The 24,814-nt window shown below is 40.8% G+C and overlaps 1 protein-coding gene across 2 annotated transcripts in view; it reads left to right on the top strand.

Annotated features, from left to right (window-relative positions):
- The window catches only part of NBAS (NBAS subunit of NRZ tethering complex), a 1,021,307-nt gene that overhangs the window by 811,877 nt on the left and 184,616 nt on the right, over nucleotides 1-24,814 (top strand). For both annotated transcript variants that reach the window (XM_089671087.1, XM_089671086.1), the window contains one exon: nucleotides 24,033-24,228. In XM_089671087.1, the coding sequence (XP_089527213.1) occupies nucleotides 24,033-24,228 (196 nt within the window). The remainder of the gene's footprint in view (nucleotides 1-24,032; nucleotides 24,229-24,814) is intronic.

Here is a 24,814-nt window from a genome sequence, read left to right as displayed (position 1 = left end):
CATTTAATGGATAGATCAAGGGCAGGTGGACCTGAGGGAGCCACCCCTCTTAAAGGCAAAGGAGTGCACTGGACCCCAGCATGTAGCACAATGAGTTTTTGGTACGTGGGTGCACTAGGGCCCTGGTTGCCATTGTGCTACATGCTGGGGTCCAGTGCACTCCTTTGCCTTTAAGAGGGGTGGCTCCCTCAGGTCCACCTGCCCTTGATCTATCCATTAAATGCATGTGCCTCTACTATGGGGACTCATAAATTTTAGAGTTAGGACCACAGATGATCAGGGTGCCGTGTCGTGGCTCTGTGGCTTACGTATGTATTTGCAAATGTGTGCTAACTAAACCCCTGTTATAAACGCATACTGTTAGACAGGTTAATTCGGTTGTTAGCAAGCTGGCTGGCAAGTTGTCCAAGAACATTGTTCTCTCCCCCTTTTTTTCAGTATTTATAATGGGGCACCACATCCCATGTTTATACCAAATCTCAATAGTCTATTTTAAAATGGACTTTTGAAGTGTCCCAAAGAGATCACAACGTACAAAAGTTTAAAACATGGGAAAATAAGCACCCCTTTTGTGTTTTATTCATCCGTAGTTACTAAGTAAAGAACACAAGCCCTTACAAGTACATCATAAAAACGTATACATTTGCACTTATCTGCACAGTCAGTGCCTTACTGCTAACTATAAAACCATATTAGTTCACAGTTAGTTTGGACCAATTGAGATTTGGTAGAACCACATTCATACCACCACAACGCATCCATAATACATCCAGGGGCCAGTGTCTAGGACAGCCCATAGATTTCTTATTGACTTGTATATGAAGGCAAAATCTGCTTGATGAGCAAAAGACTTCGGTCCAACTTCCCAATTTTTTTTCCCTTCCTAACTGTAATATACATCCTTAATTCAGATACTTATCTGTACAAAGGATTGAGTGTGGTGCTGCTGTGAAACACTGTGCTACTGTCACAGCCTGTGTACAATGCCACCATCTTTGCTCCTGCGTTCATTGCGTGCCTTTTCGGGTCTAGGCCGGTCATTCACATTTAAACAGAGTGAAGTATACAAACAGAAAAAATGTGCCAATTTAGTTTGTGGAGGGGGGGGGGGATACAAGGATTTTTTTCCCCAAGAACCCTAATAGTGAGTTACCATGGCCCTTGAAAAGTGAATGGATGAAAATGTGACATACATTGATGCACCTTTTTCTGCAAAGGCTTTTGAGGACAAAATGATGGTAAAATCCTCAGCCTCATATCTTTGCCTTTCCTAGGTTTTAAATGCCTGACAGGAGTTTCTCTGCTTTGGAAGAGGTCTATTTTTTTAACATCATTGTTGCCTGTAGGGAAGTCAACCTTTCTCTTGCTAAAGATACTCTTACAATGCCCACTATTGTATTAAAAGCCCTAAATGTTTACATGTTTGTTGGATTTTATTATGTACCTGTTTTCTCCATGTAGGAGAGGAGTAAGCCATTTGTGAACTATTATTTAGTCTACCAGTAGTCTGTCTAGTCTACCAGTATTAGTCTATCAGTTGAAAATTATGTTTTTTCTTCAGTAATTGTAACAATTCCTGGATTTTTTATCACAAATATTAGGCCACTGTTTAGCAGTGATGTTTCATACCATTTCAAATAAAAAATATTATGACTATATACATAATTAATACATAGTTAACTTTTCTGTCCGCTTCCACTGTGATGCCATTTTTGACAAATATAGAAAGGTGCAGTATTGAAATGTCATTGTTTAAATTACATAGAGGTAGCTGACATTTTATGCTCACCTTTATCTATTGTCTACCTTGTGTTTTCCTCATTAAAATGGAGATTATTGTGTACTTTTAGTTATTGACAAATTGCTTTTCTGGAAAACAACATCCCCCCCAGTGAGGACCTGGTGTTTGGGCGGTATGCATTTTCTATAACTCCAAGTAAACAGATGCTGTTGCTTTAGTGCATAAAAGGCAAGGCACATGTCAACTCTGCATTAAAATGTGAAAATAAATATTGATAAAATGAAATATGCCTGTGGAAAATGCAAATCTTCCATATTGGCTATATATTGTCCCTGTAAGAATAGTAGGATTTTGTTTTTGCAAATGCCAATGAGTTAAATCATCCCTTGGCGTCTTAAAGTTGGCCATAGACATCAGAGAATAGAAAAATGCACAAAAAAATTACACGCAGCCGCAGCAGAATATTATGAGCCTTTATTTATCATAGAGTAAAACATGTAATGTGCAGAGTGTGTAGAACCTGCAAACCAATGTATTCGATACCAAGTGTATATATTAAATACAATGAAAACAATCTAAATATAAAAGGTTGTATGCTTGAAGCTGATTAGACAGCTAATTATATCTTTTTTTACATGAATTATATTCTCTCTTTCTCGCTCTCTGTTATATATATATACAGTTAGGTCCATATATATTTGGACACAGGCACATGTTTAGATTTTTTTCAGGTATTTATCAAAACACATTTAAGCTATAGTTATATGATGGCTATGGGCTGAAAGTGCACACTCTCAGGTTTAATTTGAGGGTATGTGCATCCACATTGGAGGAAGGGTTTAGGAATTACAGTTCTTAAGAGTAGCCACCCCCCCTTTTTCAAGGGACCAAATGTAATTGGACAGTTGAATATAATCATAAATAAAATGTTCATTTTTAATATTTTGTTGAGAATCCTTTCCTGGCAATGACTGCCTGAAGTCTGGAACCCATGGACATTACCACAGACTGGGTTTTCTCCTTTCTGATGCTTTGCCAGGCTCTAACTGCAGCTGTCTTCAGTTCTTTGTTTGTGAGTCTTTCTGCCTTTAGTTTTGCCTTCAGCAAGTGAAATGCATACTCAGTTGGGTTGAGATCAGGTGCTTGACTCGGCCATTGCAGAATATTCCACTTCTTTGCTTTCAAAAGCTCCTGGGTTGCTTTTGCAGTGTGTTTTGGATCATTGTTCATCTGTACTGTGAAGCACCGTCCAATCAACTTTGCTGCATTTGGCTGAATCTGGGCTGACAGTATATCTCTAAACACTGCAGAATTCATTTGTCTGCTTCTGTCACATCATCAATAAACACCAATGACCCAGTGCCACTGGAAGCCATGCATGCCCATGCCATCACACTGCCACCACCATGTATTACAAATGACGTTGTATGCTTTGGATCATGAGCTGTTCCAAGCCTTCTCCACACTTTTTTCTTCCCATCATTCTGGTACAGATTATTCTTAGTTTCATCCGTCCAAAGAAGGCTTTTCCAGAACTGGTATGGCTTTTTTAATGTTTTTTGACAAAGTCTAATCTGGCTTTTCAATTCTTCGGGCTTGTGAATGGTTTGCACCTTGTGGTGAACCCTCTGTATTTGCTCTCATGAAGTCTTCTCTTGATTGGAGACTTTGACAATGATACGTCTACCTCCTGGAGATTGTCCTTCACTTGTCTGGATGTTGTGAATGTGTTTTTCTTTACCATAGAGAGGATCCTGCGCTCATCCACTGCTTTTGTCTTCCGTGGATGTCCATGCCTTTTTATGTTGCTGAGCTCACCAGTGCGTTCTTCATTCCTCAGAATTTACCAAACTGTTGATTTGGCCACTCCTAATGTTGCTGCTATCTCTCTGATTGATTTGTTTAGTTTTTGAAACCTTACAATGGCCTGTTTCACTTTCATGGACAGCTCCTTTGAACACATGATGTAGGTTCACAGCAATAGATTCCAAATGCAAATACCACACTTAGAATCAACTCCAGACCTTTTACCTGCTTAATTGATGAAGAAATAATGGAGTAGCCCACACCTGGCCATGAAACAGCTATTGATTCAATTGTCTAATTACTTATGGTCACTGAAAAAGGGGGGATGGCTAATTTTAAGAGCTGTAATTGCTAAACCCTTCCTCCAATTTGGATGTACATACCCTCAAAGTAAACCTGAGGGTGTGCACTTTCAACCCATATCCATTATATAACTATAGCTTGAATATGTTTTGGTAAATACCTGAAAAAACTAAATTTGTGCCTGTGTCCAAATATATATATATATATATATATATATACCGTGTTTCCCCGAAAATAAGACACTGTCTTATATTTTTTTTGGCTCAAAAAAACCCACTAGGTCTTATTTTCGGGGTAGGTCTTATTTTTTAAATGTCCAGGTGTGGACAGGGGGTGCAGAGGTGAGCTGCAGGCAGTTGTGGATGAGGGTTACTATGGAGAGGGCCGGCTGATGACAGTTGTGAGCTGCAGTCAGGTGTTGCAGGGGAGACTTGACAGGTGAGTTTCAGACAGGGTGCAGATATGAGCCACAGACAGGGTGAACGTGTGAGTTGCAGACGGGGAATGCAGAGGTGAGCTGTGGCCAGGGGGTGCAGAGCTGAGCTGTGGTGGGGGTGCAAAGGTGGGTTGCAACTCGGCTCGCCTCTGCACCCCTCCAGCCGCAGCTCACCTATGCACTCTGTCTGCAATTCACCTGACTGAATTTACCTCTGCAACACCTGACTGCAGCTCACGTTTGCACATCCCCCCTCCCCCTCCACTGCCCTCATATGGTTAGCTAGCTTTGCAAAACACAGCTATCAGCAGCCGGTCCCTCTCTATAAAACACACTGCATACTGCACCCGCAGATATCTGTTCCTTCCCTCTCCCACAGTGAGTACAGAGATAGGCAGATTCTGTGGGAGCGGATGGTGCTGTCACTCCGCCGCGTTTCTGTGTTTATAAGAGACAGTAAGTATGGGTGTGCACATGGCCAGTGCCGGAATGGCGTTCCACCATGTTCCGGCTGAAAAAAAGTCCTGATCACAACTAGGTCTTATTTTCGGGGTAGATCTTATATTTTAGCAATTCCCAAAAATAGCACTAGGTCTTATTTTCAGGGTAGGCCTTATTTTAGGGGAAACAGGGTATATATATATAATACCAGTCTGAGATGTGCCATCCCACAGGCAATCATTGGGAGGGCTGCCTAAAAGGAAACCCTTTCTTGCACTAGACTTGAAGCTAAATTAGAATAGCAATGATCCAGTACTCTACACTATATTCTGAGCCATAAAGACTTGAAGTGTAACTGAAGGCGAAGAGCTTTTTTTTTCCATTTTGGATAGAGTAGGGGAGGGTTATAATCCCTGTTTTTTTAATTCCATCTGTGTCCCATTGGGGAGATTTCCCTTGTGTTGGATTCAACTTTTGTGTCTTATTGAAGAGTTAAGCTGCCTGTGGATGATACCAAGTCAGCAGGTGACCATACTGTTTGGAGAGACTGGGTCTCAGGAGATGTGTCAATGCATAAAGCAGTATCTGAAAAAGAACATAAACTGACAGAAGTTCTTGCTTTCCCTTCTAAATGTAAAAACTATTTTACTTTTGTCTGTGTTGCTGTGAGAGAGAGAGTTCCCGTACTTTCTGTCATGGGATCAACCTTTTTACCAAACACTACTTGAAGGAAACTCTATTAATGCAGCCTCCAACAGAAGTAATGCCTGACAGAAGTTGTAGTCCTCCCCCACTCTATCTGCTAATAAAAAACAAGTTTTGACTATAGATACACTTCAGTACATGAGAATGCACAGTCTTCTAATACAAAAGAAACCCAGTTGTGAAATCTTAATTCAGTCAAGCATTTATAACAACTTGTAAAAATGCTGTTTTTGTGCACCCTTGAGATAAAACAGCCTGTTATGTGTGAGCTGATAGCAGTCTCCACTAAGATAATGTTACATGTGCTGTCTTCTTATTTTCAGGTCACTTGTGGTTTTTACACTTTAACCACTTGCCCTCCAGAGGCCATTTTTTGCGTTTCGGCGCTGCGTTACTTTGATATTTGCGCAGTCATGCAGCACTGCACCCAAATGAAAGTTACGTCTTCTTTTCCCACAAATTGAACTTTCTTTCAGTGGTATTTGATCGCCTGTGCGTTTTTTATTTTTTGCTCTATAAAAAAAAATTTGTTTTTTAAATTAAATTTAGGGTAAAATGTATTCTGCTATGTGTCTTTGCTAAAAAAAAATCCCAATGCGTGGAAATGAATTGGTTTACGTGAAAGTTATAGTGTTTACAAATGGCAGTATAGATAGTGGGATTTTATTTTTCTACTAGTAATGGCGGCAATCAGCAATTTTTAGCGGGACTGCGGCGGACATTCTGACATTGGAGAGAATTAACTTGGTGTCACTGACATCCCCAGTGACACCAATACAGTGATCAGTGCTACAAAAAAAAAACATGATACTGGGCAAGAAGGGGTTAACATGAAATGTGATCAAACGTTTACTATATGTAGGGAGTGTTTCACTAGGGGGCGGGGAGGGTGTGCTTCACTGTAAGCACAGTGATCGGGACGGCTGTGCTGTGCACAGCCATCCCAAGCAGTGTGCCCGAGCTGACATGGAGGAAGACTGTCGGAGATGCTCGGTAATCACCAAGCACTGGCACGTAATTACCGGCCGGGCCCTGGTGATTGACAGCCTCGGCTGCGAATGGCGGCACGGGTAGGGCTCGCACGTGCCCCCTACCCGGAAATGCAAAATCACGTATATATTCGTGATTTTGTGCACGCGTGCTGCCCTGTAGCAGTATTTTTGCTATAGGGCGGTCGGGAAGCGGTTAAGCTATATTAATAATAAATATCATAATAAATAATTTGAACAACTTAAAAGAAAATTCAAATACCTTTTTGCTTTACACTGTATATTTGCAATAGGCATACAAATTGCATTTTCACCCAGTAAAGTGCCTTAAAACACACGAGAATATTTCACCATTTTATTAGTACCGTCCTTAAAGGGGAACTTTAGTTATAAAATTGACTCCTGCTAGATCAGGCTATCCCCTTTTGCAGGTATAAATATGTTAAACATGAAAAATAAGTGCCTATACTGTTTAAAATCCACTAATGCACTGTCTCACCTTACTCTGCAGATGCTCAGTTGCTCTGTATTTTTTGGCACTGTGCCGACAATATAGAGGCTGATCTGCTGACAGCCTAAAGATTTAATGCTGCTCAGGGGTTCTGGGCTTCAGCAAAATGGCAGCCTCCAGGAAGAAGAAACAGGAACATGCTGAAAGCAATTAACAGCACACGCTAATTTTAGTAGCATAATTATTAATATGGAATGTATGTTCCTTGCTGAAGAATATTTTTTTAAAATCGAACTGTTATGGGTAAAATTCTGCTTTAATATGTCATTTTGTTGATCGGGGCACAGACGTTCATCATAATTTTGTAACATTGTGCTGCATTTGTATTTTAGACTTTTAGGGTCTTGTAAGAAAACTGCCCATCTCAGCTCCTGTTCCTTTTCTATTTACATAACGGAGCTGGATGTTTGTGAATTTGATAGTACTGCATGATGGGCATTAAATGGTCAATTGTGCACTTTAAGTGATCTTTTGCATTAGGATCTAAATGTGGACGTGTATCAGAACTTAACTTACCCAGTGCTGATAAGTTCTGTGAGCTGAATTAATGTCAAAGAAATTGTCCTGTATACCGGGAAGACCTTTTGTAAGTACACAAAAATGGTAATCCAGTGCACCTTCAGGAGCATGTTATGCCCATATTTAGGATGTAACATGCTCCTAGTAACCCACCTCCTGCTGCCAGTGCTCCCTGCTTTGTGACAGTGGGCAGGGGATCTTCTTCCCATGCCCGCTGTCACAATTTGAAAACAGTGCAGCCATCAAGGGCTTCACCCACACAGCTGCATTATTCATTCACAGTTTTCACATTGCGGGGACAGCTTGTATTTCTCAGGCGCTAGTTGGTGCTCTTGTAGTCTATTGATTCTTTCTGACATTCATTAACTGCCTACCTGTATCGGAGATATAGGCAAACAATTTACTGATAGTCTACAGGACTCTAGCATTGCACCCACGATCTGCTGATTGCTGGGCCAATGTTTTTAAGGCTGCAATGTAAAAAAAAAGAAATGCACTTATTTTATCTGCACAAATATGTGCATTTATTTATTTATTTTCCCAAAAGGTGAATAACCTGTTTGTGTGGTGCATGTTTTAAAACCGTAAAACTTTGTTAAACACCTTTTTTAGATGTTTTCCACGGTCCTATTGTCGCTTTAGGACAATATTTATGTCTGCAGGGCCAGTGATCATTTTCTGCTATGTAAACTGGTTGCTAGAGAATACCCATCTATTCAAGTACTACAAAACAGTGAAGGGGAGAGGCATGGGAAAAGCTCATGGGCCATCTGATTACAGGCACACTGTGTTTCGACATGGCAACCTGTAGTCAGAATATAAGAGCACAGTAGACTGACAACACTGCCAAATCAGTCGGACATTTTGGTTCGCGTTGTCAACTGTTCCCAGAACATGCTGCCAGGTTCAAAAGTACTTGTTACCCATGCTATAAAAAAAAATCTTCCTTGTGGTAAAATGTAAAATAAGTACCAATTTAAGACAATAAAATTGTTTGGGTCACAAAGGTAAATGTCAGTTTTAACACCAGACATATTGTGAAACAGACAGTTCTGTTTGGTCAAATGCTTTTATGAACTTGTAGATTACAATTTTTTGTAGGGATCCCTCATGAGAATTAGGAACATTTGTAAAATTTCACACCTAAAGTTGGATAGAAAGCTCTTTACTAGAGACAATAAATTAGGAAAAAAGGTGACACTGGGTTTTAAGACATGGATCCAGAAAAGACAGAGTGCATGTAACAGATTCTATTTTTAGATGAGATGTATGTATCTCAGGTGACTATTGATTGCATATTATATATTAAAGGTTTGGTTAATTAATATCTTTTTTTATAATTACTTTTGAAGTAGCTATTCAGCCTCAGATTATCAATTTTCTATATGACATAGTAAGATTGACACATTCTTGATACCAAATCCCCACTGTATATCCTGCTGTAAATACTAGAGCATATTGTGTTTACTGTAATGGTATATTATTTCACATGGTACTTCGTTTATCATTCATCTCCAGATGGCGGTTTGGGTCCCCAACCAGCCATGTTTTTGTAGCATTAAACTTTGTCGTCTTCCTGTCACGGCAGAAATGATTTTTATGGGCTGAATTCATAGGGGACAGTATCAGCTACTTGTCTAGAGAGAACTGGCTGAGCAGTAATTAATTATAGAAATAGTTTTTTTAATTGGTTTTTCTAGTGGAAGCTGTTGAGGTTAATATTTTCACAGAAATGATCTGTATTTTTCCATATTACGGCAGGCTAATCTCCTATAAGTGATAAATCTGTTTGTGGGATAAGAAATGAATCTACTGTCATTTAAAACACAATACCTCTACCCTAACTACTCCCCTACCTCAAAGTCAGAAAACCTAACAAATCCCCAATATGTGTGCCTAGAATGAAGAAACTGATTTTTTTTAGGATCCTACAGCAGCTGGTCATGTAACCAAGTTCCTAGGTAAGGGGTCTTGGCTGAAGAGGACAGTTGAAGTTTAGACTACCTGCTCCTTTCAACAGAGATGCTATGACTAAATACCTACTTGTTCAGGCATGTAACTAAAAGTGTATAAGACAAAGGATCAACATGGGAGCCAATCAGCTAGCATTTTCAGAGTTCAGGTGTGGAAGTCTACATATTTATTTCAGTACGGGTTTTGTTTAAGAGGAAAAATCTTTGTGAGAAGCCTCAGGGGAAAGCTGAAAGAAAAAGTATTTTCCTGGTTTGTCCATGAGAAATTGGGATCAAACGGTGGCAAGCACTGCAGCCCAAGTCAGGTGGTGGAAAGGGATGTTCCATCTGTATATAGCCAATATGTTAAAAAAAAAAAAAAAAAAGAGAGACAGCCTAAATTGCACCAAAATGGTAATATTGAGATCCACTTACACTTAGAGAAAAAGCCACAGAATGCTCGTGTCGGAGTGTCAGTCACTCTATCGCAGCACTCCATGGCCAGTGGCAGATCTGCTTGGGTAGAAGAGGATCACGTTCTGAAGCCAGCTAGAATGGATACAGAGACAATGAGATGACAGTAGCTGGCTGGTATGTGCCAGTGTCAGTGTAAAGCTTTGGCGCTTTCCTGGATTAGACTTCCTTTATGTGTCAAAGTGGCACCTGTGAGTGACAGGCAACGCGTTTCAGAGTATTTCATTGCCTAGCACACACAGGCGTTTTATTTTTTATATATAAACTGCAGTAAAAACAATGAAGAAAATGAACTAGCTAACAGTCACAGCTAACTACAATGTATCAAATGTGTTTGAAGCTGTAGACAGGCACACGCTGGTGTAATTCCAACACTCCTTTATTTATTAAAGTATTAAGAAAAACATGCGCCCTTCCTTGCTGGGAAGGACAACTTCATATTGCTATTGTGACTGTCAGGAGCCTCCTGAGCACTACACACTTTTTTTTTTACTTTTTGTATACATTTAACAAGCACTGAGCTCTTGTTTCAGCCAATCAGTACTGAAAGAGTGACCGTTGCTGTATCACACAGATCAGGGCACTAACTTGGCCACTGACATTAAGTCTTGGCTTGGTTGAGAAATTCTAATGATTTGTGCAAAAAAAATGTGGTAAATTTAAAAACTCTATGTTCTATTGGAAAAAGTAGTAAATTATTTATAGTGCTAAAATCACCTTATGTGTTTTGCTTTTATGAATTGACCTCTATGAATGGTAAAGATCCCACTCTTGGTACAAGAATTTGAATATTTCATATGCAGCCAATAGTACTTCGACTGTTCCATGACACCATCCCAGTTTTATGTGACCTATTTGGGAACAGTGTTGTAAATTTTACACTGTTCCAGGAAACCAAAAATAAAGCACCTTTCTTGATACACGAGTGTTGCAGCACACTACAATGCATTAAAAAGAAAGCCCTACAAAAAATAAATACACACACATGGACACACATGGACACAAATGCCTAGTGTGTTCCCAAAGATTAATTTGCACAAAAAAACAAAAGGCCAAATGGATAGTCACAGACAATAGAAGTGACAAGCATGACAACAAGTCCATTTATCCACCAGTGTGGCATCAAGTGACCCGACTGGCATAGCAGGGCTGGTAAGCTGCCTCGTTTCAGGGACCAACCCCTTCCTCAGAGCTATTGCCGACATTGCTATGCCCCAGTCAGATCATTCGACACTGGTTGCTGAATGGACTTGTTTTCATGCTTGTCATTTCCATCATCTGAGAGTATCCATTTGGCCATTTGGTTTCTTGTGCAAATCAATCTTGGGTAATGCACTAGTTGTTTGAACCATCCTGTGTGTTTTTTTTACTGTAGTTCCATTTTGTATTTTGCTGACTGAGGAGGGCTGCATCATTGAAGTATTGCTCTAGAAGTATTGACTCCACAGATTTACTTAGCTTGATTTGCTGGCTGTCCTTTGAGAGCTGGAGTGGTTTTTTGTTTGTTCAAATACACTACAATGCATGACACTACTTTTGTATTGGTAAAAATAGTGTGTGTATCTTTTTTGGTGCATTAGACAGCCCATTCAAATTAATAGGCAGCCTTAACCAATGCACATTAATGTGCATTCGCTCACCTCTAATATGTAAATGGGGCATAAGACAAATAATGGCATAGCTGATATCCCAAAACCTGCTAATTGAAATTCTGAATGAGAGCGCTATTTCTGCTTTGGAACCAATCAAAGACATCTCCTGTTAGTGGGACTTTAGCATACTGATTTTGATTGCTATAGGTGTAGATAAAAGCTATAACACTTTAATGATTAGGACTGAAAGTGTAGCATAGTGTGATAGAAGACATCTAGATCAGTCTGATGGTAAGAGAGAAATGTAGTGAGACTGGATTAAGTCATGTGGAAGTGAGTTCCAGTGGACAGATGCAGCAGATAGGAAATCCTAAAGTGGAGACCAGAGATAAGAGAGAGGTGCATGAACCAGTTTCCAGTATATTTGGAAGCCAAAGTCGAATTTAGTAATGACTAAATTCGATTTTTGCCGCATCTAATAGACACTGGGGAGGTAGTGCAAAAGGTTAATAGAGAGAAGAGATGGATAAGCTGTAATGCGCATCATAATGGAGAGGGTAGTTCATGTTAGTGGTAGACTGCTGAGGAGAGTGCTAAGATCAATAAAGGATATTATTAGAACTAGCACACTCCTAGAATGCAAAAAGAAAAACAAACTACCATTAAACTCATTTAGGGCAAAAAGCTTGCAGTGTGGTTCAAATTTATTTTATTTTGTCCTTTACATTCTGCGCCTGTCCGAAGATGGTTCGAATCTCAGCTAAAGCTGGCCGAAGATGGTTCGAATCTCAGCCAGTTTAGCAGGGGCTGACCAAAATTCAATTCATGTACGAGCAGGCTGATTGTACCCAAGTGAATCCATCAATCGACGTGGGTACAACCAGCTTGTTGGATTGCTAGCATGCAATTATTGCCAGCGGCAGGGACGGTTACCAGCGGCAAGGGATTCCCCCATCAACACGAACTGTGTTTATGGGTGAATTGAGCGATTTTCTTTCCTGCAACCCATGGTTATAAGAAAGAAAATTGCATTATCTATGGCCTGCCTTAGTTACTGATGTTGTGTGAGAGATGATGTCATGATTACATTGGTGTCTTAGCTGCTAAGGTAGGAATTAAGGCAGAACAGATATTGGTGTGCCTGAGTCGTCTGCTTGTTGTTAGATTGCAATCACTTTGCTGATGTCTTTCAGGTCCCTTATCAAGGTAACCTGGAGTACAGCAACATTAGTGGAGTAGTTAGGCAAGAATACGTGGACGTAGTTTGAGCACGAGGGTTGATTTACTAAAGGAAAATGAGCTGTTCACTTGCTAGGGAATTTCCAGCTTAATAAATGAGATGAGCTCTGCTGATTTCCATCATCCAATCATGTGTAAGCAAAATTACTCTTTATTTTTAGGGTCCTTTCTCATGGGCATTCTGTTTTTTTCGTCAGTTCAGAAAAGTTTTTTCCAAGAAAAAATAGATCGGTTCACATCAGTTTTTCATCAGTTTATGTCAGTTTTTCATCTGTTTGCATCCATCTTTCATCAGTTTCCATCCGGTTTCCATCCATTATTCATCAGTTTACATCCATTTTTTTACATCCTTTACCAATGCAAAAATGGACCGTATGTTCGTTTACATCCACATTGTGTCCGTTTACGTCCGTTTTTGTCCATTTACATCCGTTTACATCTGTTTTTTGTCTGCTCCGATTTTTTCTTATGGAAGAAAAAATAGGGTTTTGTTCAATTAAAAAGAACGGATGGTAATGGATGCGGACATTAACAGATGTAAACAGATGATCATCCGTTTACATCTGCTAGTCTGTAGAAATACATGGGTGTCCTTTTTTCATCTGTAAAGGGACAGATGAAAAACAGACATACAGAACACCCATGTGGAAGGGGCCTGATTTTTCTTGCTCGTGATTGGGTATTCTTTGCAAAGTGAATTTTCACCACATTCACCGAGCTAAGGTGAAATTCCCTTGCATAGCCTATATTTCTTTATTATATCAACCCTATGGTCTCTAGTTTAGTACCTGTGCAAGGCATATCAAAATTTTCTTACCTCCTTTTTCATCTTTGTTGATGTTCCCCAAGTCATTGGAATAAAGGAGTTAGGAGATGTAACCCACATGAGGGCAATCCTAAAATTGTTTAGATGTGGCAGAAGAATGGCGTGATTGTGATCTGCACTCGAGGTATGTCTGTACTGAGAGCTGTATCTCTATCTAGGGACCAGGGGCTTGATTAACATAGAAGACAACTCCACAGTCAGCTGCAAATCCATCCATGATATTAATATGTGGGTTACTATTTCTAACTATGTAGCAGATATAAGAAGAGCCACAGAAAATGCAAAATAAATCAAATAAGCAGGTAAAAAAAGGTAAAATAGTGTACAATAAAATGTGTGCTATTTATTCACAAAACATGCAAGGATAAATAATAAAAATAAATGAATTCATAAATATAAACATAAGTCCAGCCACCATAACAGTGATAGTCCAATATCAACTTAATGTCAATCTTGAAAACAAACACCCATGTGCAAATCTGACACCAGATGAAATTAATACACTCACCAGAGCTATATGCTGATTATATTATAAACCAGCATGATAGCATTTTGCTCTGGGAGCAATGATCTGCAGGATATCCTAGTAGAGGAACAGCAGCCAATAGTAATCCAATCAGCACATATGGAACAGCTAGGCAGCACATATGGAACAGCTAAGCAGCAAATGATCTTCCAATAACATGGGCAAAGCTCGAGGAATAAGAAGAAATATGATGGTGCAGTACTTTAAAACCAGTAAAATTTTATTAATAAAGTGTTGTACTCAGAAAGAAGGTGTCTAGCCGACACCAGCAATGACAGCCTCTAAAATGCCACATCCACAAGGGAAAAACCAAGGGACGAACCTCCTGCACTGCGATGAAACAGCCGACAGCTGAGAGGAACGTTCCAACGTCACATCCACTAGGCCAGGCCCAACGTGTTTCGTCACTTGACGTCTTCAAGTCTTGATATTGGACTATCACTGTTATGGTGGCTGGACTTATGTGTATATTTAGGAATTCATTTATTTTTATTATTTATCCTTGCATGTTTTGTGAATAATTAGCGCACTTTTTATTTGTATACTATTTCTAACTATTGGAAAAAGCTAGTTGCCTGACTTTCATACTCACTTTCTAGTTTCATGACTGAGTCACTGACTTAGTTCACATTTAGCAGTTCATAGTATTTACTTGCTGCAGGGCAGTCTAGTCTACAAAGAAGAGCACTAGCAGCCCATGTACAGTACAGTATCTCATGATATGTGTCCTTTGCAGTGAACTTGTCAGACTTTATATTATTTTAAAACAAATGCCCCACCTTAGATCAAACAGCACATAGAGTCTGATTTAACATATATCAGAAAGAAAACTCATCCAATGTCTGCCCTTCTGATTCTGCTATCACTTGTTTACTACCCACCTTCTGGACATAGGTCCACCTTACACACCATTATTTTAGCATCTGAAGAGCATTTATCAAACCCAAAGTTCCTCACTATGGGAATGAAGAGATTCTCCAGATGGCTGCACACCTTGTGGGCTTTATCAAATTCAGGTAAGAAAAATATAAAATCACAGTGGGGTAAGGAAAGATAATGACACGTTTCATGCTATGCTAGTGTGAAATATGGCGTCAGTATCTTTCCTTCATTATGGTTATTATTAAATGCTCGTATAGCATGAAACGCGTACATCCATTCGTTCTGGTTGTAATGGTTATAATTAAGTTCTAGTATAGCGTGAAATGCATCAATATCTTTCCTTCCCCCACTGTGATTTTCCAATTTTGTACCTGAATTTGTACAAGGTGTTCAGCCATCCAGAGCATTCTCTTATTTCTATAGTATGACCAGAAAGCCAGGCTAGCACCCTTACAGAGTGGGGGGCAGAGTGAATGTAACCAGAGAAGCACATATGCCTGGAGCAGTGTAAATACTCTGTCCTCACTATTCAGCTAACCCAGAGTCATGGAAGTCATCAGTCTACACTGTTGTCTGTGACCCCAGCACAAGATCTCTCCTCAACGTCAATCTTTTCATTACAGCTATCAGCTGAATTCCTGAGTCCTTTCTTTGGAGTTAGGGCCTAAAGACAATAAAATAAAAATACAACCCTATGTTATAATATTTGCAGTGCTGGTAAGCTGCAGCTTTTGTTTGGTAAGAGGTGATGACCTGGCTTGTAGCAAAACTACTTGATCTGCTTGGCATTTGCAGTTATTTAGTGTTCTCTTGTATCATATTTCTGCGGTGATGTTTTACATTCATTCAGCAAAAGCAGTGCCTGCAGATCGAAGGGACATTAGGTATGTATTATGCGGTGACAGTGACAATCGTGTTACTATTTAGTGGATTAGTGTAATATTATCAGAAGAATTATGGAGCGGTTTATAGGTGCCGAGATTCAAATCTCATTAGTCTTTGTGAAAGGTCACTATTCTGGCCATATAATGGGTAAGAATAACCTGGTTTCGTTGGAAGGGCATCATGAATTAATGATGACTGTAAGATCTATCACCGCTTGAGTGCTTTTATTTCCCCATATGTCACATTATGTTAAATATAGGGATATTACTTTCTGGCTGTTCTATCTGCAGGCTACGTAAATGTATCATCCTGTAAGATTAAATCGAATTATGATAATATGGCATTTGAATAACATTCTTGTTTGCCATGAGTCCTCCCAGAGCACACCTAGGCAAGTGTAATACCCAATCTGTCTGTAAGGATGTGGCCAATGTGCTGCTAGCATTGTGCCGCATAAGGTGATCTATAGTCGCAATGGGCCTTTTGTGGACAGCTGACTCATGGCAAACTTTAATAGTTTAGTGGACCTGAGACAGAGCATTTAATAAAAAGAGCAATTGAAGAACTCAAGGTAGATATAAAAAGAATACTCTTTCAGTCACAATGCTTTCCTGGCATATTTACCCGAAATCTTCCTTTATATTTATTTGCAAGACCAGCTGAAAATTGAATTGCAGCCTGCAGTGGGAGTGTGTGAACTGGTGGGGTTTCCTGGGCACTGCATTTCAGGGAACATTGGTTTTATAAACAAACTTCTTCTGGTTCCCCATGTTAATTCGCCTAAATACTTCTCTAGCAGGGGGTGAACTGCTGGGGGAAGATACCAGAGCTTTCAGGGTCACACAGTGCCAAAATGCTTGTCCAGAGCCCTTATGCACCGGGCTTAAGGCAATTTTAGTTGTACCCATTGGACTGATCGGATCTTGTGCTCAAAGCCAGATTCTCCGACTCTTTAGGAATCATGCACAGTGTCTGCAGGGAAACAAAGGCCAAGATTCTTGTTCTATAGTTCGACCCTCCCTCCCTCTGAGACAAATATATAGACACTTAAAGTTGTTTTAAACCTCAGACATGAAATATGAACAAATCATATAATTTTATACTTTGTACTTCTCTCAGTCCAAACCACAGAGTGTGATTTCTCTCTGCTGTCTCATTCCTCTGCTATCTTTCATTTCTGACAGGTTGTGCAGACTCTAATAGAGGGGGAGGGGGACTACAGCACACAGCATGTAATGGTCAGCCTCAGCTGTGTATGTTTCTCTATTAGATTGTGTGGAGGGGGATGTGTCCATTTCCTCCACTCGGGTCGCAGATTACACTAAGCTCTCTGATCAATGCTGTGATATGTTTGACATCAGACTTCCCCCCATCTTCCGACATCAGAAATGCTGTGAAAATTCTTCACTTTTAATGACTGTAAAGGAAAGAGGATTGAAGATAAACACGTACAACCTATGTAGTAAGGGTAAGCAACCAATTTAAAGGAGAACTCTAGTGAAAATAGTTTGCAGAATGAACTCCTAGGCATGTTGATTGGTTGTGGGCTGCAGGAGTACCTCTATACTGAGGTTTAAAATTCACATATCTGCCCCCACAGCTGAGGACATGTCTTTACTTCCTAATGGGGGGATTTACCACTGCATAGCATTGCTTTTTGTGTAATGGTTTGTTATTTCAGAAAAAAAGGCTTTTCTGAGACTCTGTAGAGGAGATATTGCCTTTGCTTTCTCCTGCTTTACCTCACAACCGAGATATTCATTGGGCCTCATACTCTTGTTGGATCCTGGAGTAAGTGCCTGTTCACACTGCAACGCAGTGTGGCAAACCCATATCTCGTGCGGTCTTTCTGCACCACATTCAAAACACAATTTGTGTGTGATCTGCTGCAGGTGTCAATAGAGTCCTAACGACACAAGAAATGCAGATCGCAAACGCAGTGCATTTGTCTACACCAGATCACATGGTGCCGCAGTAACATGCAACCCATTTGCAGTGCATTTTTTAAAGTAGTGCATGTAATACGTTTGGAGCGATTCAGTGCGATTTCAGCCCACTCAAATGAATGGGCTAAAAACCACATCTCACTGAATCGTACAGGAATGTAGAGCATGTTCCTGTGTGATTCTGGTATGAATCGGCACTAAGTTAATTGGTTGAACATTCCAAAGGCAGTAAAGGAAGCTGGCGGTTTATTCCACTGAATGATGGCCATATAGAACACAAAAGTTTTGGGTGAACTCAACCTTTATTTTAAAGTACTTGTATTGGATTGTCTTCAGTGTTGGCCTGCTGATTGATCCCAGCACAGTTTACCTTTAAAGATCATCAGGTGACCCCGTCAGGTAAAAGAAGACATCTGCACCTTGGGGCAAACATTTCATTGTTATAGCCTGCTGGATTTGCACCTGAAGACTTATTTATTGGTTTCCCAAGAGACTCTTATAGTCACTGAAGTGCAACATCTGTCATACAATATATAGACTGTGTGGTGACACTCGGGATTCTGTGCAAGCTTTCCATTTAGAATGTAATCCCTGTCTACGAGGCTCACTACTTTAGCCATTTAAAAAAAGACTTTTACTAATTAAAGCTGACCTGTAACATAAACTTCATTGCTAAACTGTACATAACAAGTTTATTGATGAAATAAATGAAAAGTACATTTTTATAAAGAATGGTTTGTTGGGGGTAGGTGATTGAATTGTGTAAATATCACCTACCTGCATTCACAACCTACAAGTTCTGGTTCTATCCATCTCTGGCACTTGCAGTCCACTTTGTTTCCTTAGAATTACTGTATGTATCAGTTAAACATTTGGCCCTGTTCACGCCTGAGCCAATTTGCAGCATAATTTGAAGAGTTTGCATTCTATTCAGTGTTGCCCATTTACACCTTCGCTTAGTGTAGCTTGAAGCGTGTCGCTCTTTTGGGACAGAATTGCTCATTTTGGCCCCAATAGAATTAGAGTATTTTTCCTTATCATTCTATTGGCTAAAAATTAAAAAAAAAAAAAACAAAACAGAAAAATGACCAAAGATGCTCAAAATGTGAATGGCAATATTGTAAAGAACTCTCAGCACACTGTTGGCTAATCTCCAGTGATATTAGAGCAAACATACAAAAAGTTTGTAAGTTCCAAATAAAGTCCGTAACTGTATAACCGCTTTAGACCGCTTTATAACCGCTATAGCAGCCATCCCAGAGTGAGCCAACTCTATGTGCATGATAGGAAAGAAAAGAGGAGAGGTGCCTTCTAAGTGCAGTATTAAAACGGTTTTTAATAAGCCACAAATATTAAAATAAATCACAAAAATGGGGTGGTAAATTAGCCCATCATTAAGGTTAGCTGTAGACCCATCTTCTGTGTCCTGCAGGGATCTGTCCGGTGGGGTGATGGCTGCCGTGGGTGTTGAGGAGGGTCCCAGAGCGCTGTGGATGATCAGAAGTCTTGTAAGCTATTGGCCAAACCAGAACCGGAAGTGACTGGACTCAGCGTGAACCGCAAGCCAGGCAGACGTGACGTCACACAGGAGGAAATTCGGCAATGAGAAAAAAAGGGAGGCTACACGCTCGGAGCTTACTGCCTCTAGAAGGAGCAGTAAGCTCCGAGTGAGTAGCCTCCCTCCTTGCGGTTCACGCTGGTTCCAGTCACTTCTGGTTCAGGTTTGGTTGACAATTCCCAAGACTTCTGATCATCCACAATGCTCTGGAACCTTCCTCATCACCCACGGTGGCCATCACCCCACTGGACGGATCCCTGCAGGACACGGAAAACTGCTCTACAGCTAATCTTAATGATGGGCTAATTTACCACCCCATTTTTGTGAGTTTTAACACTGCACTTAGAAGGCACCTCTCCTCTTTTCTTTCCTCTCAAAATCTTCATGGGGCTAACTTGGTCATTCTTCTGCACTTGGAGGGATACTGAAGCTGGCTGCAGGTCCTAAAATTGAAAAACACAGTACATACTTATAGCTGACTAGGAGGTCATAGTGGTATTTTAATTATAAACTGACCTCCTGTCAAGCCCCCATCCTACGCTTTGCATTGAAGAGGTTTTCCAGCTAAACATATAAAAAGCATTATGCACCCTCCTTCCTCCCACGTTCCTCAATGGCAGTTTGACGTCGTTTTCTCACTCCATTTGCCCTGTCCATTATCTGTTTTAACAGATCTGTAAACAACTGTACCACTGTCATTTCTGGAAATTTCTTAGTCTTCTTTAGCCACCCTTGGAAACTCATTACTTTTCAGTGATTTTCTGAGGCTAGACTGCACATGTAGTTCACAATTCATATTGAGCACCAGTGGACTATGTTGGCCAAAGAAATTTAAGCAGTGCAGAAAACAGCAAAACATTTTAAATGGCTAAAAATGTACATATCCTGAGGTAGTCTCCTGAAGTCTATTCTCTTCAATTGTAGCAGTTGAAGTTAGCTTATGCAATGCTGTTTCTTGGAGTCTGTGATGTCAGGCAGCCATCTACAGCAAACCCTCTGAAAGCCTATGTTCCACCTCCTGGTAGTCGAGAAACCTTGGTCTTGATAACAGACACAAGTCCCTTCTCCAATTCACTAAACAAATATATTATGTTGATTTTGTAAAACTATGGTTTAGAAAGCCCACCTGAGGATCAGCACACAATAAGACTTTGCACGCAGCCTTTAACCCTTTTTTGACCAGAGTTCCTTGATGCCCACACCAAATTTAATATCATGAGGTGCAACTCTTAAAGTGGTTCTAAAGCCTGGACGTTATTTACCCTAATGCATTCCCTGCATTAGGGAAAAAAATGTACTGGTGTTTGTATTGCCCCTTCACCCCACTTTATACTTACCTGAGTCCTATTTCAATTCAGTGCTGTGGCCATTTGCAGTTGCCCTCTCCTCTCTCTCTCTCTGCTCAGAGAGGCAGCAGTGGGAGCCATTGGCTACTGCTTCTGCCAGTCAAATCCTGTGAGCAGGGGGTGGGGCTTAGCCACGCTATATGTGTCAAAGGACACATACATCCCGACTTGGGTTCGAGCCCGCAAGTGTGCCATTATATCAAGCTGTTTGCTTTGGGGCACACAAAGAAGATGAAGAGCCAGGATTATCGGTGGGGGACCACAGAAGAGGAGGTGTGGGGCTGCTGTGTGCAAACCCATTGTACAGACCAGGGAAATATAACATGTTTGCTATTTTTTTAAAATGCCTTTTATATATGCTTTAATTTTTCTACCTGTATAATTTTTTAAGTTATTTAAAGGATAAGTTCATCTTTTAGAAAAAAAATAATAAATGCACATTTTTTTGCAGGAAAAAAAAATGTGCATTTATTATTTTTGTCTGCAGGAGCCTCTAAAGCATTGCACCAGTGATCAGCAGATCACTGATGCCATGCAGATCTCCTGCAGATCTATCAGTATATCTGCTTGCCCGTACAAGATGTACGAGCAAGCAGATATACTGACAGGAATAATGAATGAAGTACGACTGCGCTTCACAGTGCCGGTGTAGTTCATTGAGGTCTACAGTCTGACAGCCGCTAAGGCTATCGGGACTTGTAGTCTCTCATTCACAGATAACTGAATGAGTGACACGGCTGTGTGGGGCGGAGTCCCACACGGCTATTTTATTTTTTTCTTTTCAATTTGACAGCTAGCGAGGGGGGAGAAGATCCCCGCTATCTGTCAAAGCAGGGATCGGGGTGGGGGGGACCAGGGGCCAGTCTGGTGAATATGGGTGTAACATGTTACTAAAGATGAACTTATCCTTTAAAGACATATAAAACTTATGTTTGGTAAATGGTTTTGATAATGTCCCAGTTTATACAACAATGTAAAACAAATAAAAAGCAATTTGTATCTAACAGCTTATGATATACACTATAAGTATTGGGACATCCCTACAAACGTGTGAAAGAATGCGTCGCTCTCAGGAGCTCAGTGAATTCTAGCGTGGTACCGTGATAGGTTGCCACCTGTGCAAGTCCATCTGTGACATTTTCTTGCTACTAAATATTCCACAGTCAACTGTTTGTGGTATTATAACAAAGTGGAAGCAACTGGGAACAACTCAGCCACAAAGTGGTAGGCCACGTAAAATGAGAGAGCGGGGTCAGCACATGCCGAAGCACACAGTGCACAGAGCTTGCCAACTGTCTGCAGACTCAATAGCTAAAGACCTCCAAACTTTGTGTGGCCTTCAGATTTGCACGGCAACAGTGCGTAGAGAGCTTCATGGAATGGGTTTCTATGGAGGAGCAGCTGCATCCAAGCCTTACATCACCAAGTGCGATACAAAGCGTCAGATGCAGTGGTGTAAAGCACGCCGCCACTGGACTCTAGAGCAGTGGAGACGTGTTCTCTGGAGTGACCAATCACGCTTCTCTGTCTGACAATCTGATGGATTAGTCTGGGTTTGGTGGTTGCCAGGAGAACGGTACTTACCTGACTGCATTGAGCCAAGTGTAAAGTTTGGTGGGAGGGGGGGTTGTGGTGTGGGGTTGTTTTTCAGGGGTTGGGCTTGGCTCCTTCGTTCCAGGGAAGGGAACTCTTAAGGCGTCAGCATATCAAGACATTTTGGACAATTTCATGCTCCTAACTTTGTGGGAACAGTTTGGGGATGGCCCCTTTCCTGTTCCAACATGACTGTGCACCAGTGCACATACAGTAGCAAGGTCCAAAAAGACATGGATGAGCGAGTTAGGGGTGGAGGAACTGGACTGGCTTGCACAGAGTCCTGTCCTCAAACCCATAGAACACCTTTGGGATTAAATAAAGCGGAGACTGTGAGCCAGGCCTTCTCGTCCAACATCAGTGCCTGAGCGCTTTCGGAAGACTGATCAAACATTCCCATAGGCACATTCTTAAACCTGGTGGACAGCCTTCCAAAAAGAGTTGAAGCTGTTATAGCTGCAAAGGGTGGGCCAACTCCATATTGAACCCTATGAACTAAGACTGGGATGCCATTAACCACTTGCCTACTGGGCACTTATACCCCCTTCCTGCCCAGGCCAGTTTTCAGCTTTCAGAACTGTCGCATTTTGAATGACAATTGCGCAATCATGTGACACTGTGCCCATATGAAATTTTTATATTTTTTTTCACACAAACAGCTTTCTTTTGGTGGTATTTAATTGACGCTGGTTGTTTTTATTTTTTGCGCTATAAACAAAAAAAGAGCAAAAAATGTGAAAAAAAAAATTTTTCTTTGTTTTTATTGTAAAATTTTGAAAACAGGTAATTTTTCTCCTTCACTGCTGTGCGTTGATGAGGCTACACTGATAGGCAGCACTGATGAGTGGCACTGCTGGGCACAGGTGGGTGGCATTGATGGACACAGGTGTGTGGCACTGATGGGCACAGGTGGGCGGCACTGCTGGGCACTGATCATCAGTACCCTGATGATCAGTGCCGATCGATTCGCTGACAATTGCCGGTTCTTGGCAGTACTTTCCTCATGCTGTGATAGCGTGAGGAAAGTGCAGCCGATAACCGTCAACTGCATTTACCAGTGATCTGCTGTGTCATTGGACACAGCTGATCACGTGGTAAAAGGCCACTGTGATTATCCGTTTACCATATCCCGTGATCAGCTGTGTTCGTAGGACACAGCGATCTACAGCGGCTCTGGGTGCGCACCGCTAGGGGCCCACAGGGGGCGTGTTCTGGAATGATGTCCATGGACGTCATCCCAGAACCAGACAACCGCACTGTAGCTGTCCTTCAGCTATAGCGCATTTGGGAACTGGTTAAAGTTCATGTGTGTGTAAAGGTAGGCTCCCCAATATAGTGTGTGTGTATGTATATATAAATATATATATATATATTTTTTTTTAGTCTGAATATCCCTTTAACAGCTGCAGGCTGCCAGCCACTACTGTCAAAGTATGTCACTTTTTATGAGGCATAATGACTGCTAAGCCAGCAGGTTTGATTTGTAAACAAATCCATGGGATCACTATGGTTCGGTGTTATAGTGATCACTTAATCTGAAATTGATCTGCTGACAACTTGGGTTGCATGCAAACATATAAAAAAAGGCACGTGAAATTAAAAAGGGGGAATTAATTACCTTGGGGTACTCTGCACATTACTAGACGGACATGTGGGACATCCTATATCAGCACCTGGAAGACACAAGCTATTTTCCTATTGCAATGTTTAATTTTAAATTGTATGTGTGATTGTAAATCCTTTTCCCATCTCATATTTGCAGTGAAATGCTGGTCTCCTCTGACGACCTCTTGGAGTGGTTGCGGCCGTTCTGTGGTGACGATTCTTTGCCAGTGAAGCCCAGGATAGATGTGCTACAAATTCTTGAGCAGGCCTTTAACCTCAGTGATGAGGACAACAAACTGCTTCTGTTTTTCAGGACTCAGGCTGTTTTGAAAGCTTCATGGCCAGATAAAAAGGTAATCTTACATTTTATTTACTTTGATCATTTTTTTAATAAATTGAAGCTGCGTAGTACAGATTATAAAGCTGGCCACAAATAAAATGTTATTGAACAATCTCTATACAAATGTAATATATGGAGCTTACCAACCAGTCCCTTCAATTTGTAATCATTCTAGCATCTCTTGTACTACAGCACTGCTAGCACATGCACAGCGGACACCTGACTATTTTGTGTTTTTGTGTATCTACGTGAATATAGTCCCATTCCTGTCAACTAGGATTCAGCAGTTGCATGGACACAGCCACTGCTCCAGTTTGACATCCAGGTAGGTGCTGGTGCTCAAACGGTCTATGTTCGGGGACCCACCTGCATCTATGCGAATGTCAAACTGGGAGAAGCAGCTGTGTCTCTGTTGTCCCTGCATTCCAGTTGGCATGAATTAGACTGTCTGCATGCAGATGTTTGGAACATCTTTGCTTCCTGTGCGGGCAAACTTGCCCTCAAACGGGTGTATGCTTAAGCACATCCATGTGAACTAGGTCTTAAACTGATGTATCAGTTGATCTTTAGGTAAGAATATTGTATTCATTTGTATTCAT

This window comes from Staurois parvus, unplaced genomic scaffold, assembly GCF_062004578.1.
Source record: "Staurois parvus isolate SC_StPar_1 unplaced genomic scaffold, SC_StPar_1.0 ptg000098l, whole genome shotgun sequence".
NCBI lineage: Eukaryota > Metazoa > Chordata > Amphibia > Anura > Ranidae > Staurois > Staurois parvus.
Note: the sequence above shows the minus strand (reverse complement) of the source record. Positions and strands in the feature narration are given on the sequence as shown.